Consider the following 15,272-nt stretch of genomic DNA (forward strand, 5'->3'; position numbering starts at 1 on the left):
TTTTTTTTTTTTTCTTGGTCCAAATAAGCTATAAATATTGATCGTTGAGCAAAATTATCAAAGGCACAGGCGCTCATCAATGAACCTGACTGTACATACTTTGACCTAAATTCAAAACACTGAGAATATTGTAACAATAAATCTAAAACACCGAGAACATTCCTCTCAGTTTACCCAAAGAAAAAGAGATAAATCAAGAAGATTTGAATAAAATAATTAGGAATTTTTTTTAAATCAATTGTTCTTCCAATAAGGAAGCTTGACAAATGTAAGAAAATTCAAAAAAAATTCCTGAAAATCTCCATTGTTTTATAAAAAATATTTTAAATTATATGCTCTTTTTTCTTAGAAAAATGAAGAATTTCCTGGGTGTTTTTAGTTGTATTATTACAATATATTTTATTTTCTTCTGAATAATGCAATAAGTTTCTAAATACATAAAACGTTTAATTTCTTATGAGAGAATTTACCTAAACAATCAAATAAAATTGAAAATAGGGACAAGTAGTTGTGACGACCAAGACTTTCTAGGCTTTTGTGTAAATTTTTTTTAAGCCCATGAGAGTTTGGACCCTTGTAGGAAATTAGGGTTTTTGAAGCCCAATGAAATTAGGGCTCACGCCAAACTTGAGGTTTTTGCATGATACTTGTCATCTAATGAGGCTATGTATAGGACTTGATGAATCTAGATGGAAATAAGGGAAGAGAAGTAAGAAGAAGCTAGGGTTTGGATTACATGCCTACCATAGGAAGATTTACTACTTTTTGCCATGTATTATGCATGCATAAAGATCTTTGCTTGTGGGAGAAAGCTTTTTGACACGTCACTATAGGGAAAAGGTTCTAGAAGGAAATTATGAAGTTAAGGAAAAGTGGAAAAGAGGCCATGGATGGCAACAAGGACAAAGGGAAGAAGCTTTTTGCCATGTGTCATGCATGCATAATAGGTAGGTAAAAAATTTCTCTTGGAAAAAAGCAAGATTAAGGTTGAAAGAAGGCTACATGCCTAAGGGCTTCTAGAAGATTATTTTGTGTAAGAAACTCCTTGAGGTGGATGGCTAAGGCAAAGTTCTTTGTGTCAAAAAGGACCAATCACATGTTTGTCCAAAGGTATGGTGAAAAAAAAGATCTCCTAGGAAAGTGTAGGGTTTGGCAGCCTATGTATATGCACACTCTCTTCACATGCCACTTGGCACATATGCACACTTGTAAGAGATGGAGGGAAATTTGAGTTTAGTACAAGACTTTTTAGCCATAAGATACATTGGACCAAGACATGAAAAGAAATGGCAAAAAAGGAAGTGAGTTACGGCTTGGAGGAAGAGGACGCCACACGCATGGAGGTGTCTTAGGATTTCCAACTCAATCTAATGATGAGCTAGAAGAAAAATGTGATAGGGCTACACACCACTTGGCATCCATGCATGAGCTTGGTTCATGCAAGAAGCCTTTGAGTGTCTATAAAAGAGGAAAAACCGAAAATCCTAGAACCTTTGGTCATTTTATGTTTTCTCTTGAGGATTTCAGTCACTACATTTTTTCCTCCCAAGTTTCCACCATTTTCTCACCAACCAAACACTCACTTCAATATTCTCTTTTCACACAAACATTCTCTTAAGGATAGTGAGGATACTTTCAAGAAGAGGAACTAAGGAGGTAAAGAAGCTAACTTTTTCTTACTTTACACATACTGCACGCACGTCTTCGTGAAAGAAGGAAAGTTTCGGTTTAAGCATAATTCATCTAGAACTTATGCTCTAACATCCACACACTTGAGCTAGATGGAGTTAGCTTGTGTTTTGAAAGGTTCTTCCACATGAACCATGCCTACACTCACATGGTTAGATTAGGGTTTTCTTCAAGAAAGATAAATGTAGCCCTACTTGTTTTTAAACCTTAAAACATGGTATTTTGAGGTAAGAGGGTCACGACACTAGTGATTTGTAGCTAGGGTTTTTATTGAAGATAAGTTTCAAATTTAAGAGGGAATGGTGCTAAAACTTGGAGTTTTCTTGGAAAGAACAAGGTGTAAGGAGCACTACACTTAAACACATGGGTTAGGATTTTTCTTGAGCAATGATCCTAACTAGTACTACATGTGATTTTCAGCTTACTTGTTATAAACACATATTTCTAATTTTTGTAAGTACACCTCTAACTTGTACTTGGATATTTTTTACATATGGCTTGTGAACTTGTTGGTTCTTTCGGTTTTGTATGGTCACTTATGATATTGTTGTTCTTCTATGTGCTATGAATATCTCTTCATATGATTGTTTTAAAGCATGATTGAAATGGTTTATGGAAGGTGAGTATAATGTGGAAAAAAAATGAAGTAAGAAGTCATGCTAGGGTTTCGGTTTACTTTATTTTTGGGAAAAAGAGCTTCTGTTTAGCTTTTAATGTTTTGGTCCCGTGTTTTTTGGGAGATCTTTAGAAACTCGTATCAACTATGATGACTCTTATGAATTATGCAATAGTATTGGGATCTTATGTTTTCGATATCATGACTAATGTTTCCTTTAAAAGTCAACTTAGTTATCAATAGGTGCATTTCATCTTATTTGTCATGTACGTGGGGCAGGTAACCCTGATGTTGCATGTCTTGACGTTTCAGTTTCTGTCAAATCCCGAGCAGGGGTTGGAGGCACCACAGTAGTTGCATCAATAAAATTAACCAATTTTCTTTTTTAATTAATCTTTTCAAAGTTTGAAACGTTCGGTAGAAACATATTTGTATTCGAACTTTCTAAACAATTTCAGTTTCTTACTAAATAAAAACTTGGTGATCGACAGAGTTCTGACACTTTTTTCAAGGAATTTTTTTTTTAATTTAGCTTTCAATGAGAACCTTCCCGGAGAAGAGGAACTCCAAAAACTTAAACCTTCTGTGAAAATTACTGTTGTAGGCAGTAATTTTTTAGTTTAGCTTTTGATGCTAAAGAAGTTTCTTGCTTTAGTTTTAGTTTAGCTTGCACAGTAATTTTCTACCTGAGCTTTTGATGCTAATATTGTTTTTGAGACAGACACTATTTTTGAGGTTCTTGATGATCTAATGTTCAAGGGAGAGTATTTGTTCAGGAAAATACGAACAGATTCTATAAGTTACTAGGGAGTTGAGCCTTCAAAAGAGAAGCTCTGAAAATTTAACCATTTTTGAAAATAATTTTTTTTCAGAATAATTGTCAGCTTTAGTTTTTCATGGCAAAAAGGCTTTTTTTCTTAAACAAATTTTGTGCTTTAGCTTTTCATATTACTTTGTCCTCACTACGTTGTATTAGTTAGAAACAAAATTAAAGTTTTTCATATGCTTGTGGAGTTTGAAGCTACCGAAAAAAATGAAAATATTTGCATGGAAGGCATGTCAAGAACTGCTGCCAACCTTTCAGAATCTGAAGAGAAAACATGTGATGGAGGATGACTAGTGTGTGTTTTGTGCTCGAGTAAGTGAAGATGTGGCTCATGCTTTGTTTTACTGTTCAGATGTAAGGAAGGTATGGATGAAATATTGTTCTCAATTGGTATTGTGGATCCCGGTATTCCTTTTCGGGATTTGGAAAACCTTGCTAGGGATAGAGGGGTAGAAGAGTTATTGACCAGATTTATTGTAATTGCTTGGGGGCTTTGGTATAGAATAAATAAAAGTAGGTTTCTTTGCAAATTAATGTAGTAGTGAATAATGCTTTTAATATTCAACATGAGTATAAGCAGTTGCAAGTCTTGATGTTTCTAACAAAGAAGATAAATAGAGTTGTGTCTTGGAATCCTTCTATTAGATTTTTGAAGTTGACTATTGATGGGACTACATTTTGTGATCAAAATTCTACAGGGGTGGGGGTACTTCTTAGAAACCATAATGGTGATGTTGTAGTGGCTTGTAGTAAAGCTGAAAGAGAAGTCTCTTATGCAGAATTTATTGAGACTACTGCTTTGTTAAAGGGACTACATCTATGTGCTCAATGGGGAGTTTCAAAAGTGTTGCTGGAAATTGAGTGCTTGATATTTTTTTATGCTTTGAATGGTATATCTGAGTTTCTAACAAACTTTGATTTTATTCTACAAGATATTCGTAGACTCATGAGGGATTTTCAAGCAGCAAAAGTCATTCATGTTCATCGGCTAGGCAACATGGCTGCTCATCAGTTGGCAAGACATGCTTGGGAAGTTGAAGATGTTGTGACGTGGTGGAATTATTGTCTTTCTTTTGTAAGTCGAGCTATTTGCCTTGATAAGATTTCTATTTGTAAGGATTATACTTAATTTTAATGAATGTTTCCAGTTTATCAAAAAAAAAAGTTAGAAACAAAATTTATGTTGTTTCTAGATTTTCCTTATTTGGTTCATAAATATTTGATACTTATGAAAATTAGTACGTAATATTAATATTCTTATAAACAAAATAGCAATATGTGCATCACACAACCAATAATCCTGTTCTTTAAAGTAAAACAAAAATAAAAAAATTATAGTAAAATTCCAACTCTAAATATCCTTTAAATTTTAAACAAACAACTCCAGATTCATACTAAACTGAAATAATTCAATGCAATATTCACATATTTCAAATTTTAAAAAGATAAAAATATTGCACAACATCAAGAAGACCTCCCATTGTTTAAGCTAAAAGGAAAAAAAAACCATAGTATCATTCAAACATTTTATTAGTCCTGATTATAAAAAAATTGACAACTACATATTCTAAAAAATTAAAGCTATAAGATTGCAAAAAATAATAAAAAAGAAAAATTTCAAAGCCCATCTTAAAATTAGAAAACATTGATGATAAGTACATATTCATAAATGAGAAATATTTTAACCACAAAGAGATTACACAAAAGTAAATTCACAAACTGACTTGTCTTGATGTAATACGTCAGATTATAAAGTTACTTTTATTGTAAAGTAAATCTAATAGATCACGTAAAGTCACATCAGTTTGTAGATTTACTTTTGTGTAATCGCTTTGTGTCTGTAGCAATTCTCTTCATAAATTAAAAAAAGCCAGACCTCAACATCAAATCTTGACTCATGTTCAACAACGTACAAAGAAAAAAAATGTGTACATGAGGTAATAAATATAATTATATTAATGTATAATAAGTCTTGATCTCAAAACGAAGAAGATGAATGAGGAGGATTTTCATTAGATGATGGAGGAAAGTTATAAAAATACATTCTTTTATTTAAGGCTTATTACAACAAAAATTGTATTAAAAACATCCATCAACTTACCCTCGACATCTAAATTTTCTTTTTTGAGAACAAATAGAATATTAAATATATATTTTTTTTTTTGGTTTTATTGTTACAATGTATCATGCAACAATCACAACATGCACACAAAAACAAATCCTGTACATCATCCAACTTTGGATTCATATAAACCTCAAAGCAAAAAGCCCAAAGTTGTTGCAAAAATGAAAAAAAAAAATGGATGATTTAAAATGAAAAAACTCTAGATCAAACCTTAGATCATCTACAACAACACACAAAGAAAAAAAATACTGGACATCACGTAACCAATATAACTCAAATTGCAAAATTGCTTCAAGTATATTATTAATTTGAATTTATTAAAGCTAGAACATGGACTGGAAAAAAAAGTTATTTCTACCAAGAGAAATTGAAATTTTAGTAATATAACATTGTGTAAAATTAAAAATTAAAAAATTAAAAAAATTATGTATATACTACAATTCAAACTGTAAATTTTCCTGAAATATGTTATTAATTTCAACTCAATAAATAAATTATTCACTTATAACAAAACGAAACAAAGATTTTACTTTTTAAATTATATATGTTAATTAATCAATAAGCAAAAATCTTGATACATAAATAACCAGAGATCTTTACAAAATGGAAATATAAAATTATAAGCAAAAATCACTAAAGGTTTATACATAATTCACAAAGTCCACAATACAAATCTTAAACCAAAAGCCCAAACTTGCTATAGAAACCAAACTAAAAAAAATTAGAATCTTATTAGATGAATAACCAAAAATATTACAAAATCATAAGCAGAAACAAGTAAAAAATGAGAATATCAATACAAAACACAAATATAAAATCATATAAGCAACTACATATTTATACTGATTGAGAAAGTTTAGAAATATCGACCTGAAACCAAAAAGCCCAAACCTAAAAAATCTTGCATCACAACATAATGAAGCAAAATTAAAAAATTAGAAAATTAAAAAGTTTATATATAATATAGTTCAAACTATAAATTTGCTTTAAATATGTCATTAATCTGAAGTACATCACCCAACTCTAGATTGATCCACTTCAATATCCAATAACACCAAATTCCTTGCAAGAAACAAAGGAGCAAATCATTTTAATTAGAGTACAAAAAAACCACCAGAAAATTATAACATGAAAATAAAACAATAATGTGAAGAGATGCAAAGCAAAAGAATCACATTCATATATTCTCTTTTTCAGTAAATTTGGGCTTTGATTCCGTTCTTTCTATTTGAGAAACTAAATTGAAAGAATGGGATCACATCCCAAATTCCCTGAAAGAACCAAACCAACCAAGTGCAACAAATAAAAGAGAAAAAAAAAAAAACGTGATAACATCCAAAAAAAAAAAAAAAGCTGTGAGCAAGTGGATCGAAGTTAAATGAAGCAAAATTTGAAAATCAGAAACTTAAAAAATTTATACATAGTACAATTCAAACTGTAAATTTGCTTCAAACATGTCATTAATTTGATGTACATTTTACATAATAGACTTGAAAAAATCTTATTTATACGTATATACCAATAAAAATTAAATTTATAGTAAAAATGCAAATATAAAATTCAAACTGTAAACTTGATTCAAATATTTTAGTAATTTGACGTTAATATATAAATTATTTAAATAGGAATTTTTTTTACATATACAAACTAAACAACCTGTAAACATAAACAGAAAAAGATAACCGTAATCATACAAAAAAAGTAAAGAATAAACACCTTGGACAGATAAATTGTAAACAATAAAAGAACTTGATGTCTACCCACTGGCAAAAAAACCTAAATCCTCGAAAACATAATTCAAAATTCTTGTAGAAACTAAAAAAAAAAAGAAAAAAAGATATCAAATGTTCAATCATTATAGACTAAAACAAAAATTGGATCACTTAAAGGAAACAAAATTAAACATCAAATCTTGAATCTTGCACAACAACGTACAAAGAAAAAAAACATGTGTACATGAAGTAACCAATATAATTATAATGTATAAGTCCCATCTTTCACACTAAAACAAAATTAAAAAAACTATATTATAAAAAACCCTAATATGTTTAGATACTATCATATTATATTATCATATTTAGATTATTTATATGCATGTTCTGGATAAACGTGATATTATATTGTAGCATATTAAATAAGTCCTCATCTAAAAAACAAAGAAAATGAATGAGGGGGATTTCATCACATGATGGAGGAAAGTTATTATAACTTTCTCTTATTTAAAGCTTATTTTAGCAAAAATTGTGTTCAAAACCTCCATCAACTTATGAAAACCCTCATCATCTAAATTCACTTTTTTGAGAACAAACTGAATATTCAATGTTCTTTTTGGTTTTATTGTTTCAATATATCACAGAACAATCACAACATGCAAAAAAAGAAAAAAAAAAAATCCTGCACACCATCCAACTTCAGATTCATATAGCCTTTAAACAAAATAGCCAAAACCTCAAACCAAATAGCCTAAAGTTGTTTGCCCAAAAGAAGAGAGAACACACACAATGGATCTATTTATTCACAGATATGCAAATCACAAAACCAAAAATAGCTACTACCCAGATGATCAACACAAAATAAGAAAACATTCGAAGAGATGAAAGAAAAAAAAAACAACACTACATGAAAAAAATTCTATTATGTCATAAATCCGAAAATCACACAACCAAAAAAAAAATCTTCAAACCAGTTGATTTATTTCTCCACAAATCTGTAAATCACACTATCAAAAAAAGCTACAAGCCAGTTGATAAAAACAAAACCTCGACGAAATGAAAAGAAAAAAAAAAAAAACACATCAAACAACCTAAACAATCTATTTTTTCACAAATTTTCAAATAACAAAAAGTCCACATATGAACTCACAACATACAAACAAACATCATACAAAAGGAAAAAAATCAACTTTTTAACACATCTGCAAATCACACAACCAAAAAAACCTTTAATCTAGTCGATGAACAAAAGTCGACAATGACAAATGTGAAGATTAGAACATCGACATCAAAGACAGAAAAACAAACTGAGCTTGGATTTATCACAACATGAAAAAGAAAAAGAAAAAATCCACAACATGCAAACAAAGGAAAAAATTTATTTTTACATAAATCTACAAATCGTAAGAGAGAAAGCCAACAAATTAAAATAAAATACAAAAAATCCACAACCTGCAAACAAAGAAAAAGAAATCTATTTTTCCACAAATCTCCAAAGCTAAAGAGAGAAAACGACATAGGGAAGCCAAATCAACAGAGCAGATGCAGAGAAGAGAGAAGATGAAGAGAACAAAGTACAACAGTCGAAAAAAATCAGCCTAAACAAGATGAAAGCCAAAAAAAACAAACAAACACGTCGAAAAACAAACCTGAGGAGAGAAAACTAACACGTGAAAATGAAAAAAAGAAAGAACCTGCAGAGAAGATCAAAGAAGACGAAGATAAGAACTAAGAAGAAGAGACAAAAAATAGAAAACACACAACATGCAAACACAAAACATATATACAAACAAACAAAATACAAAAGAAAAAATTCTATTTTTACACAAATCGAAAGAGAGAAAGCGTACAAATGAAAATAAAAAACAAAAAATCCACAATATGCAAATAAAGAAAATGCACTACATGCAAATAAAAGAAAAAGAAACCCATCTATCTTGTCCAGAAATCTGGAGACCAAAAACCCATCTAGAATCCTCAAACCAGATTCAACAGCATAAGAAAAAAAAACACAATGTTGTAAAAAGGGAAAAGAGAAAAAAAAAATCTTGCACTGACACACTGACACAAATATAACAGGCAGAGATACAAGAAAAGAAAAAATAGTTGACGGAGACATAAGATCAAAAGGAAAATCACTACACTAATACACATACAAACACACTGACACAAAAAAAAACCATCAACCACTCGACAGTCACAGAAGGAAAGAGAAAAAAGAAAAAAAATGGATTGACATAAATAAACCCATCACCTTGACCCTCAACCACTCGACAGACACAAAAGGAATGAGAAAAAAGAAAAAAGAAACAGACTGCAGACACAAATAAAGCCATCACCTTGACCCACGAACACTCTAACCATCCTCATCCCTAATGCTCAACCTGGTCAACTGACACAAAAATCCCATCAGCTGATCCCTTTCCCCAAGACTCAAACCATCCCCTTTCCCCCAAACATCAAAAAAAAAAAAAAAAAAATCCAAAAAGATCATAACATCCAATTAAAAAAATAAATAAGAAACATCTACTTTTTTCACAAATCCAACCAAAAAAACACCACCATTTATTTAAACTGAGGTTGAAAAATGTAAATACATTAAAATAAAACCTAAAATCCTCAACCACTCAACATACATGGAAGAAGAAAGAAAAAAAAAAGCATCACTGACACAAAAGACCCATCAACCTCAACCACCTTGGCACTCAAGCTTCCCCCAACACTCACACCATCCCCATCAGCAGCACTCAACCTGACGAACTGACACTAAAACCTATCAGGCAATCCAATTCCCCAAGGCTCAAACAATCCCTATTCTCAAGACTAAAAAAATGAAAATAACACATTGACATTCAAACCTAAAAAATGAAAACCGATTAAGCAAAGAATTAAAAAAAATCCAAAAAGTTCATAGATGCATTAAAAAAAAAACAAGAACTTCAGCAAGAAGAAGGAGAATTCCATGAAAAGAACAAATCAACAAACCAGATGAATTAAAAGAAAAAAATCAAGATCATAACATGCAAACCCAGAAAACGAAGACACAATAAGAGCAAACCCAAAAAATGAAGACACAATAACATTAAACTAAAAAAATGAAAATAAAACAATGTCATTCAAACCCAAATTTTAAAGAAGAAAATCAAGATCATAACATGCAAACCCAGAAAACGAAAACACAATAAAAGCAAACCAAAAAATGAAGACACAATAACATTAAACTAAAAAATTGAAAATAAAACAATGTCATGCAAACCCGGATTTTAAAGAAGAAAATCAAGATCATAACATGCAAACCTAAAAAATAAGCACAATAATAGCAAACCCAAAAAATGAAGACACAATAACACTAAACTAAAAAAATGAAAATACCACAATGTCATGCAAACCCAAAAAATCAAAACTGATTAATCAAAGAATAAAAAAAAAAGAACCCAAAAAGAACATAATCGACGACAAAGGAAAACCAAGAAATAACTTCACCAAGAGGAAGGAGATGAGCTTCGTTTAGAGAAATAGGAGTTTTGGTGAGAGAATGTCGGAGAGGAACTTCAGTAAAAACAAAAACAACGAATTTCGGTGAGAGGACGGAGTGAAACTGTGGTCAAAAAATGAGGGAGAGGGAAAAAACTCTAACCTACAAAGTTGAAAAAGAAGAGGAAGAAGAAAAAGAAACACAAACCGGAGAAGTAAAGCCGGAGAGAAACTCTTAAACTAAAAAATAAAAATCAATTAAGCAAAGAATAAAAAAAAAAAAAATTCAAAAATATCATAACCGGCGACAAAGGAAAAAAAACAAAATAACTTCACCGAGAGGAAGGAAATGAGCTTCAGTGAGAGAATGAGGGAAAGGAGTTTTGGTGAGAGACCGCCGGAGAGGAACTTCAATAAAAAAATAAAAAACCAATGAACTTCGGTGAGAGGGAGTGAAGCTTCGGTGGGAGAGATGCTGGAGACTAAGCTTATGAGAGAATGAGGAAAGAAGATGAAATGCAAGAGGAAAAAAGAAGACAAAAAGACAAAAGGAAAGCAGAATAAAATAAAAAAAATCCATTGACAATTATACCCCTAAAATACATGAAAAACGCACAGCACCCATGTATTGATAGCAGGGAAAAATTGACAAAACACAAAAAAAAAAAAAAAAAGGAAGAAAAAAACGAAATGACAAAAATTACTGTAAATTATGATAGCTACACGATAGCCAATTATTATATATAATAGATAATAGATATATGCAAGGCCAATTACAAGAATTTTGAACCAAGTTCAAGGGTATTTTCCAAATTAATATAAATATGTCATTATTTAATGTAGGGATCTGGGTCTGATAATGTTGAGCTAGTAGATTCGATGTTGATAGTGTTGGACTAAATTGAGAAGGCAAATCAAGGCATATGACAGGAAAATGTGAAGATTCCAGGAATTTAGGTGATATTGCTCATGTGTGATCAATATTTTAGCCGTAACTTTGGTTACAGGTATCGGAATCGCGCATATGACCCAAATTCGAAAACTCTTTTCGGTGCGCAAATCATGGTCATCATGCTATGCTTGTGGTCCCCATTTCAATTCTAAAATCAGTTGTTTTTCCCTCCTAGTCATCAATTTAAGTTATTTTTCCTTTTGTAGTAATATTTCACTATCACTTTTAGAGATGATCCTTATTCCAACTTGGATCATATTTTTTGCAAGAATCTTATTCTATTATGTATTTTATTTTTAGGCAATAATTGAGATTTTGTATTCAAAAACAATTCTCAAAATCTCGATTTTCCTAGCTGGCTCTAGCTATTTGAATCCGACTTATGGATTTTAGAATCAATTTTCGACTTTTAAGAATAAACTCTATTTTCAGAATTTTCTCTTGTGTTACGTATTTTCTCAGTTTCAATCCTTAGATTCTGTTGATTAACTAGTCATCAGAATAATCATTATTTTGTCCAGCATCGTTATCTTATTTCGTGAGCTAGTAATATACAAGCTGTATATTGACATGTCAATCGACATGGCCTGTTTGTTTTTAGTCTTTGTCGAAATAAATTTCATGTAATTTATTTCTGATCACTTTTTTTATTTTCTTTTTTAAAAAATCAATGAATGGTATACAAGTTTCTCCAAAAAAAGTCTTCAATTGTATTGATATTGGCAGTTCCCACTTCCGAAAGCTTAAGAACATCCAACCGATCATGCTGTTCATAAGGACCCACATTTCTGATCACCATGTTCTAATCATCCATGCACGTTGAGATCGAAGACATATCCATCGAGGAGGGCTCACGGGAATTAGGATCAAAGAGACAAGGAAATTAATACAAAAGGGAAAAAAATCCTTGAAAATCACAGGGCTTTAATTACTTGATTTGTACCCACATCCCCATGCTTGGCACTCCCCGATAAACCACGAACAGCAAGTAGTATCCAGGAGGAGCAACCGCACTCGTTGGCGGGGCCATGACGTCGATTTTATAGGCGCCATGGAAAGCCCTGTCCATATCAAGCTTAGCCAGTTCAAGCAGTCTTTGATTCATGGAGTATCCGTGCGTTGTAAATGGTGGTGCGTACATGGTCACCTTGATGTCTTTCCTCGCCACAAGCAATTTATTAACACTGAATTGCACCGAGAAGGTTTGTCCGTACGTTAGAGAGTTCTCCGACGACTGGACGAAGATCTCCGGCCGGTGTTCAGCCAACGCAGGGTCCAAATAAGGCGGCGAGAACTTCTCTATCCTCATCTCGGTGGGGTACTTGGCCTTGAAGTTATACCCTGCATTGGGATTGCTACCTCCTACTAGAACTCTGCCATCGGGAAGTACCGCCGACGCAGAATGGTACATTCGGGGAATCGTGCTGGGTTCAAGCTCCTTAAACCTTTGGTCTGCCGGCTCATCGGGACTGTAAAGCACCGGAGTAAAATTAGGGTGGTCAGCGGAGTACCAAGCCGACGTACCTTTCTTTGCACCGTTGAGGATCAGGAGGTCTCCGTTGGGGAGATTCAACATGTCGCCCATGACACGCGCCGAAGGCATGATTTCTTTCTCCCACGTAGCTTCAGGGTTTGTGATTTCAAGCCTGTTACAGTCGTCAAGAGCAGGCAAGAAAGTTCCCTTCTGGGCTAAACCGTAGGCCGCGGGCTTGGCGCCACCACAAACAATAACCTCCACCGGAATGACCTCATCATTGTTAGCTTCGAGTTTTATAGGGAGAAGAGCAGACATTCCCGACGATGGGTAGTTGCGGGCGCCGCCGTCCAAGACTGGGAACTCTTTGATGATGGCATTGGTCTTAGGGTTTAGGAGAACGGAGCGATTGTTGGCAAAGATGAAGACGTTGCCGTCCGTGGACAGGTGGACGAAAGGGTAAAGATTATTCTCGTCCAAATCAGAGGTTTCGTCCAGAAAGGGAAACTTGATGGAATTTTGGTTGGAAGCTCCTTCCTGTGGAACGTACTCGTAGCTGTATGACCTCCGGCCTCCAACCAGAATGAAGTCGCCATTGGCTAGCGTTGCTTGTGTAGCATACCTTAAGGCGCAAGGCACAACAAAATTTAGGTGACGACTGTTAAAAACTGATACTAGAGAATTTTATAAAAATACAAAAATAAATCTACAAGTTTACTTGAGTACTTTATGTAATATTGTTAAGTAGATTTAACACATTAAATTAAGTCATGTTAATTATTTTATAAATTTATTTTTATAAAATCAAGTCTTTATGATTGTAACATTTATGAAGAAGAAAGTTAAGTAAGCATTTTGTTGAAGAACATAGGAAGTTTATACTAATTCTGGATAATGGGGGGTCTCATTTCAAATGTACATATGGCATGTCCAAAAGCAGTCTGAAAATTTGTCAAATTAAAATTCCCTGTCCCAACATCAAAATTAGGAGAACAAACACTTGTACGTGTGTGTATATATATAACCCAAAATTTTCTTGAATACTTTTATACCTAAAGCTTATATACATGAGAAATGATACTTGCAGTCGTGAGTGTGCAAGCGCCGTACAATCGCTTTGAAAAAAATGAATAAATATTAGATCCACATGAAAAGAAATTATTTTTTTATGAGTAGATTCCACTCTTTTTCAAAACCACTGCACGGCATTTGCACAATATTCCACGACTGTATGTAGCATTGCTGTATATACATATATATATATATATATATGTATGTATGTATGTACACACACATATACACACGCATATTATAAAGACATACCATCTTGCGTCTGCCAGTGCAGTTTGGTATTCTTTCCAGTCGCAGTTCTCGCATGTGCGCATATATCTCACAGTTCTTGTTCCCTGTAACCAACCTCCAGTGCTAACCAAGGTCCCATCGGCTGCCAGGCCTCCTGATGAGCACCACGGATCCCACTGAATCTGCAGTTTTACGATTAATTTAATCACCTCAGACCATACCAAAACGAAAGAACACAAAAAAAATTAAGTTGGGTAAAAATGGGAATATGTGCAACTGGTAAATGAACCTTGAGTGGTCTTAGTTTTGCTGTATCAATATCAAATTCCACTGCATGACACCAACAATCCTTATTCTGCATTCCAGTTTTTTCCTCCTTATAGGCAAAGCATTGTCCGTTTGGCAACTTCATTGTTGACATGTGAAATGCAGTAGCATCGAACATTATAATCTTGTTGTTGGGAAGTAAGTTTATGTGCATGGCGTTGGCGCCGGAGTCCTTGGAAACCAGTTCCCACAAACCTTGGTAGTCTGTCTTGTAGGCATGGTCTTCCACCTGAGGAGCGAACCGAGGAAGACCAAAGTGAGTGGATTCTCCGGTTAAAGGATTTGGGATTGTGATGCCAAAATACTTTTCCTCGTTATCATTTTCGTTAAAATCATGAAATCGGCCTCCTGCAAACACCAGTTGTGGGAGGAGAAATTGCGAGTTATACTGGGCTGTAACAAGCAAGAGAGATAGCATAAAGAGGGTTGAACTTGAGGCTGCTGCCATTGAGGGTCAAAATGTCTTCAATGGCTGCGCGCCTCTGGGTTTTTAATACTGCAATGCTGGGGGCTGCTTTTTCTTTGCTTTACCTTATTTCCATCTCCATCTCTGATTGCCTTCGGAATTTAAGATTGCAATTTGTCCGTTAAATCTCCCCAAATTTAGTATTCGCGATCGGTTGTTCCTCGTTCAGAGAAGAATTTGCTAATTACAGGCAGAGATCAAGAGAAACCTACAGTACTACAAAGGCAAAGAAAAGTAATGTTGCAACAATAGATTGCTGTCAAGCACAGACAATATGCCGTAACCCGATTTTCTCTCAGGTACTATATC

General features: G+C 33.2%; 1 protein-coding gene across 1 annotated transcript; it reads right to left on the reverse strand.

Moving 5' to 3' along the window:
• Positions 1-12,192: 12,192 nt before the first annotated feature.
• LOC108986703 (aldehyde oxidase GLOX1-like) lies at positions 12,193-15,039 on the reverse strand. The gene is made up of 3 exons (XM_035695155.1): positions 14,460-15,039; positions 14,192-14,352; positions 12,193-13,490 (listed from the first exon to the last, which is right to left on the reverse strand). Exons 1-3 carry the CDS (start codon positions 14,943-14,945, stop codon positions 12,323-12,325), a joined length of 1,815 nt encoding a protein of 604 aa, XP_035551048.1. The 5' UTR covers positions 14,946-15,039; the 3' UTR covers positions 12,193-12,322.
• Positions 15,040-15,272: the final 233 nt, after the last annotated feature.

This window comes from Juglans regia, chromosome 1, assembly GCF_001411555.2.
Source record: "Juglans regia cultivar Chandler chromosome 1, Walnut 2.0, whole genome shotgun sequence".
Taxonomy (NCBI): domain Eukaryota; kingdom Viridiplantae; phylum Streptophyta; class Magnoliopsida; order Fagales; family Juglandaceae; genus Juglans; species Juglans regia.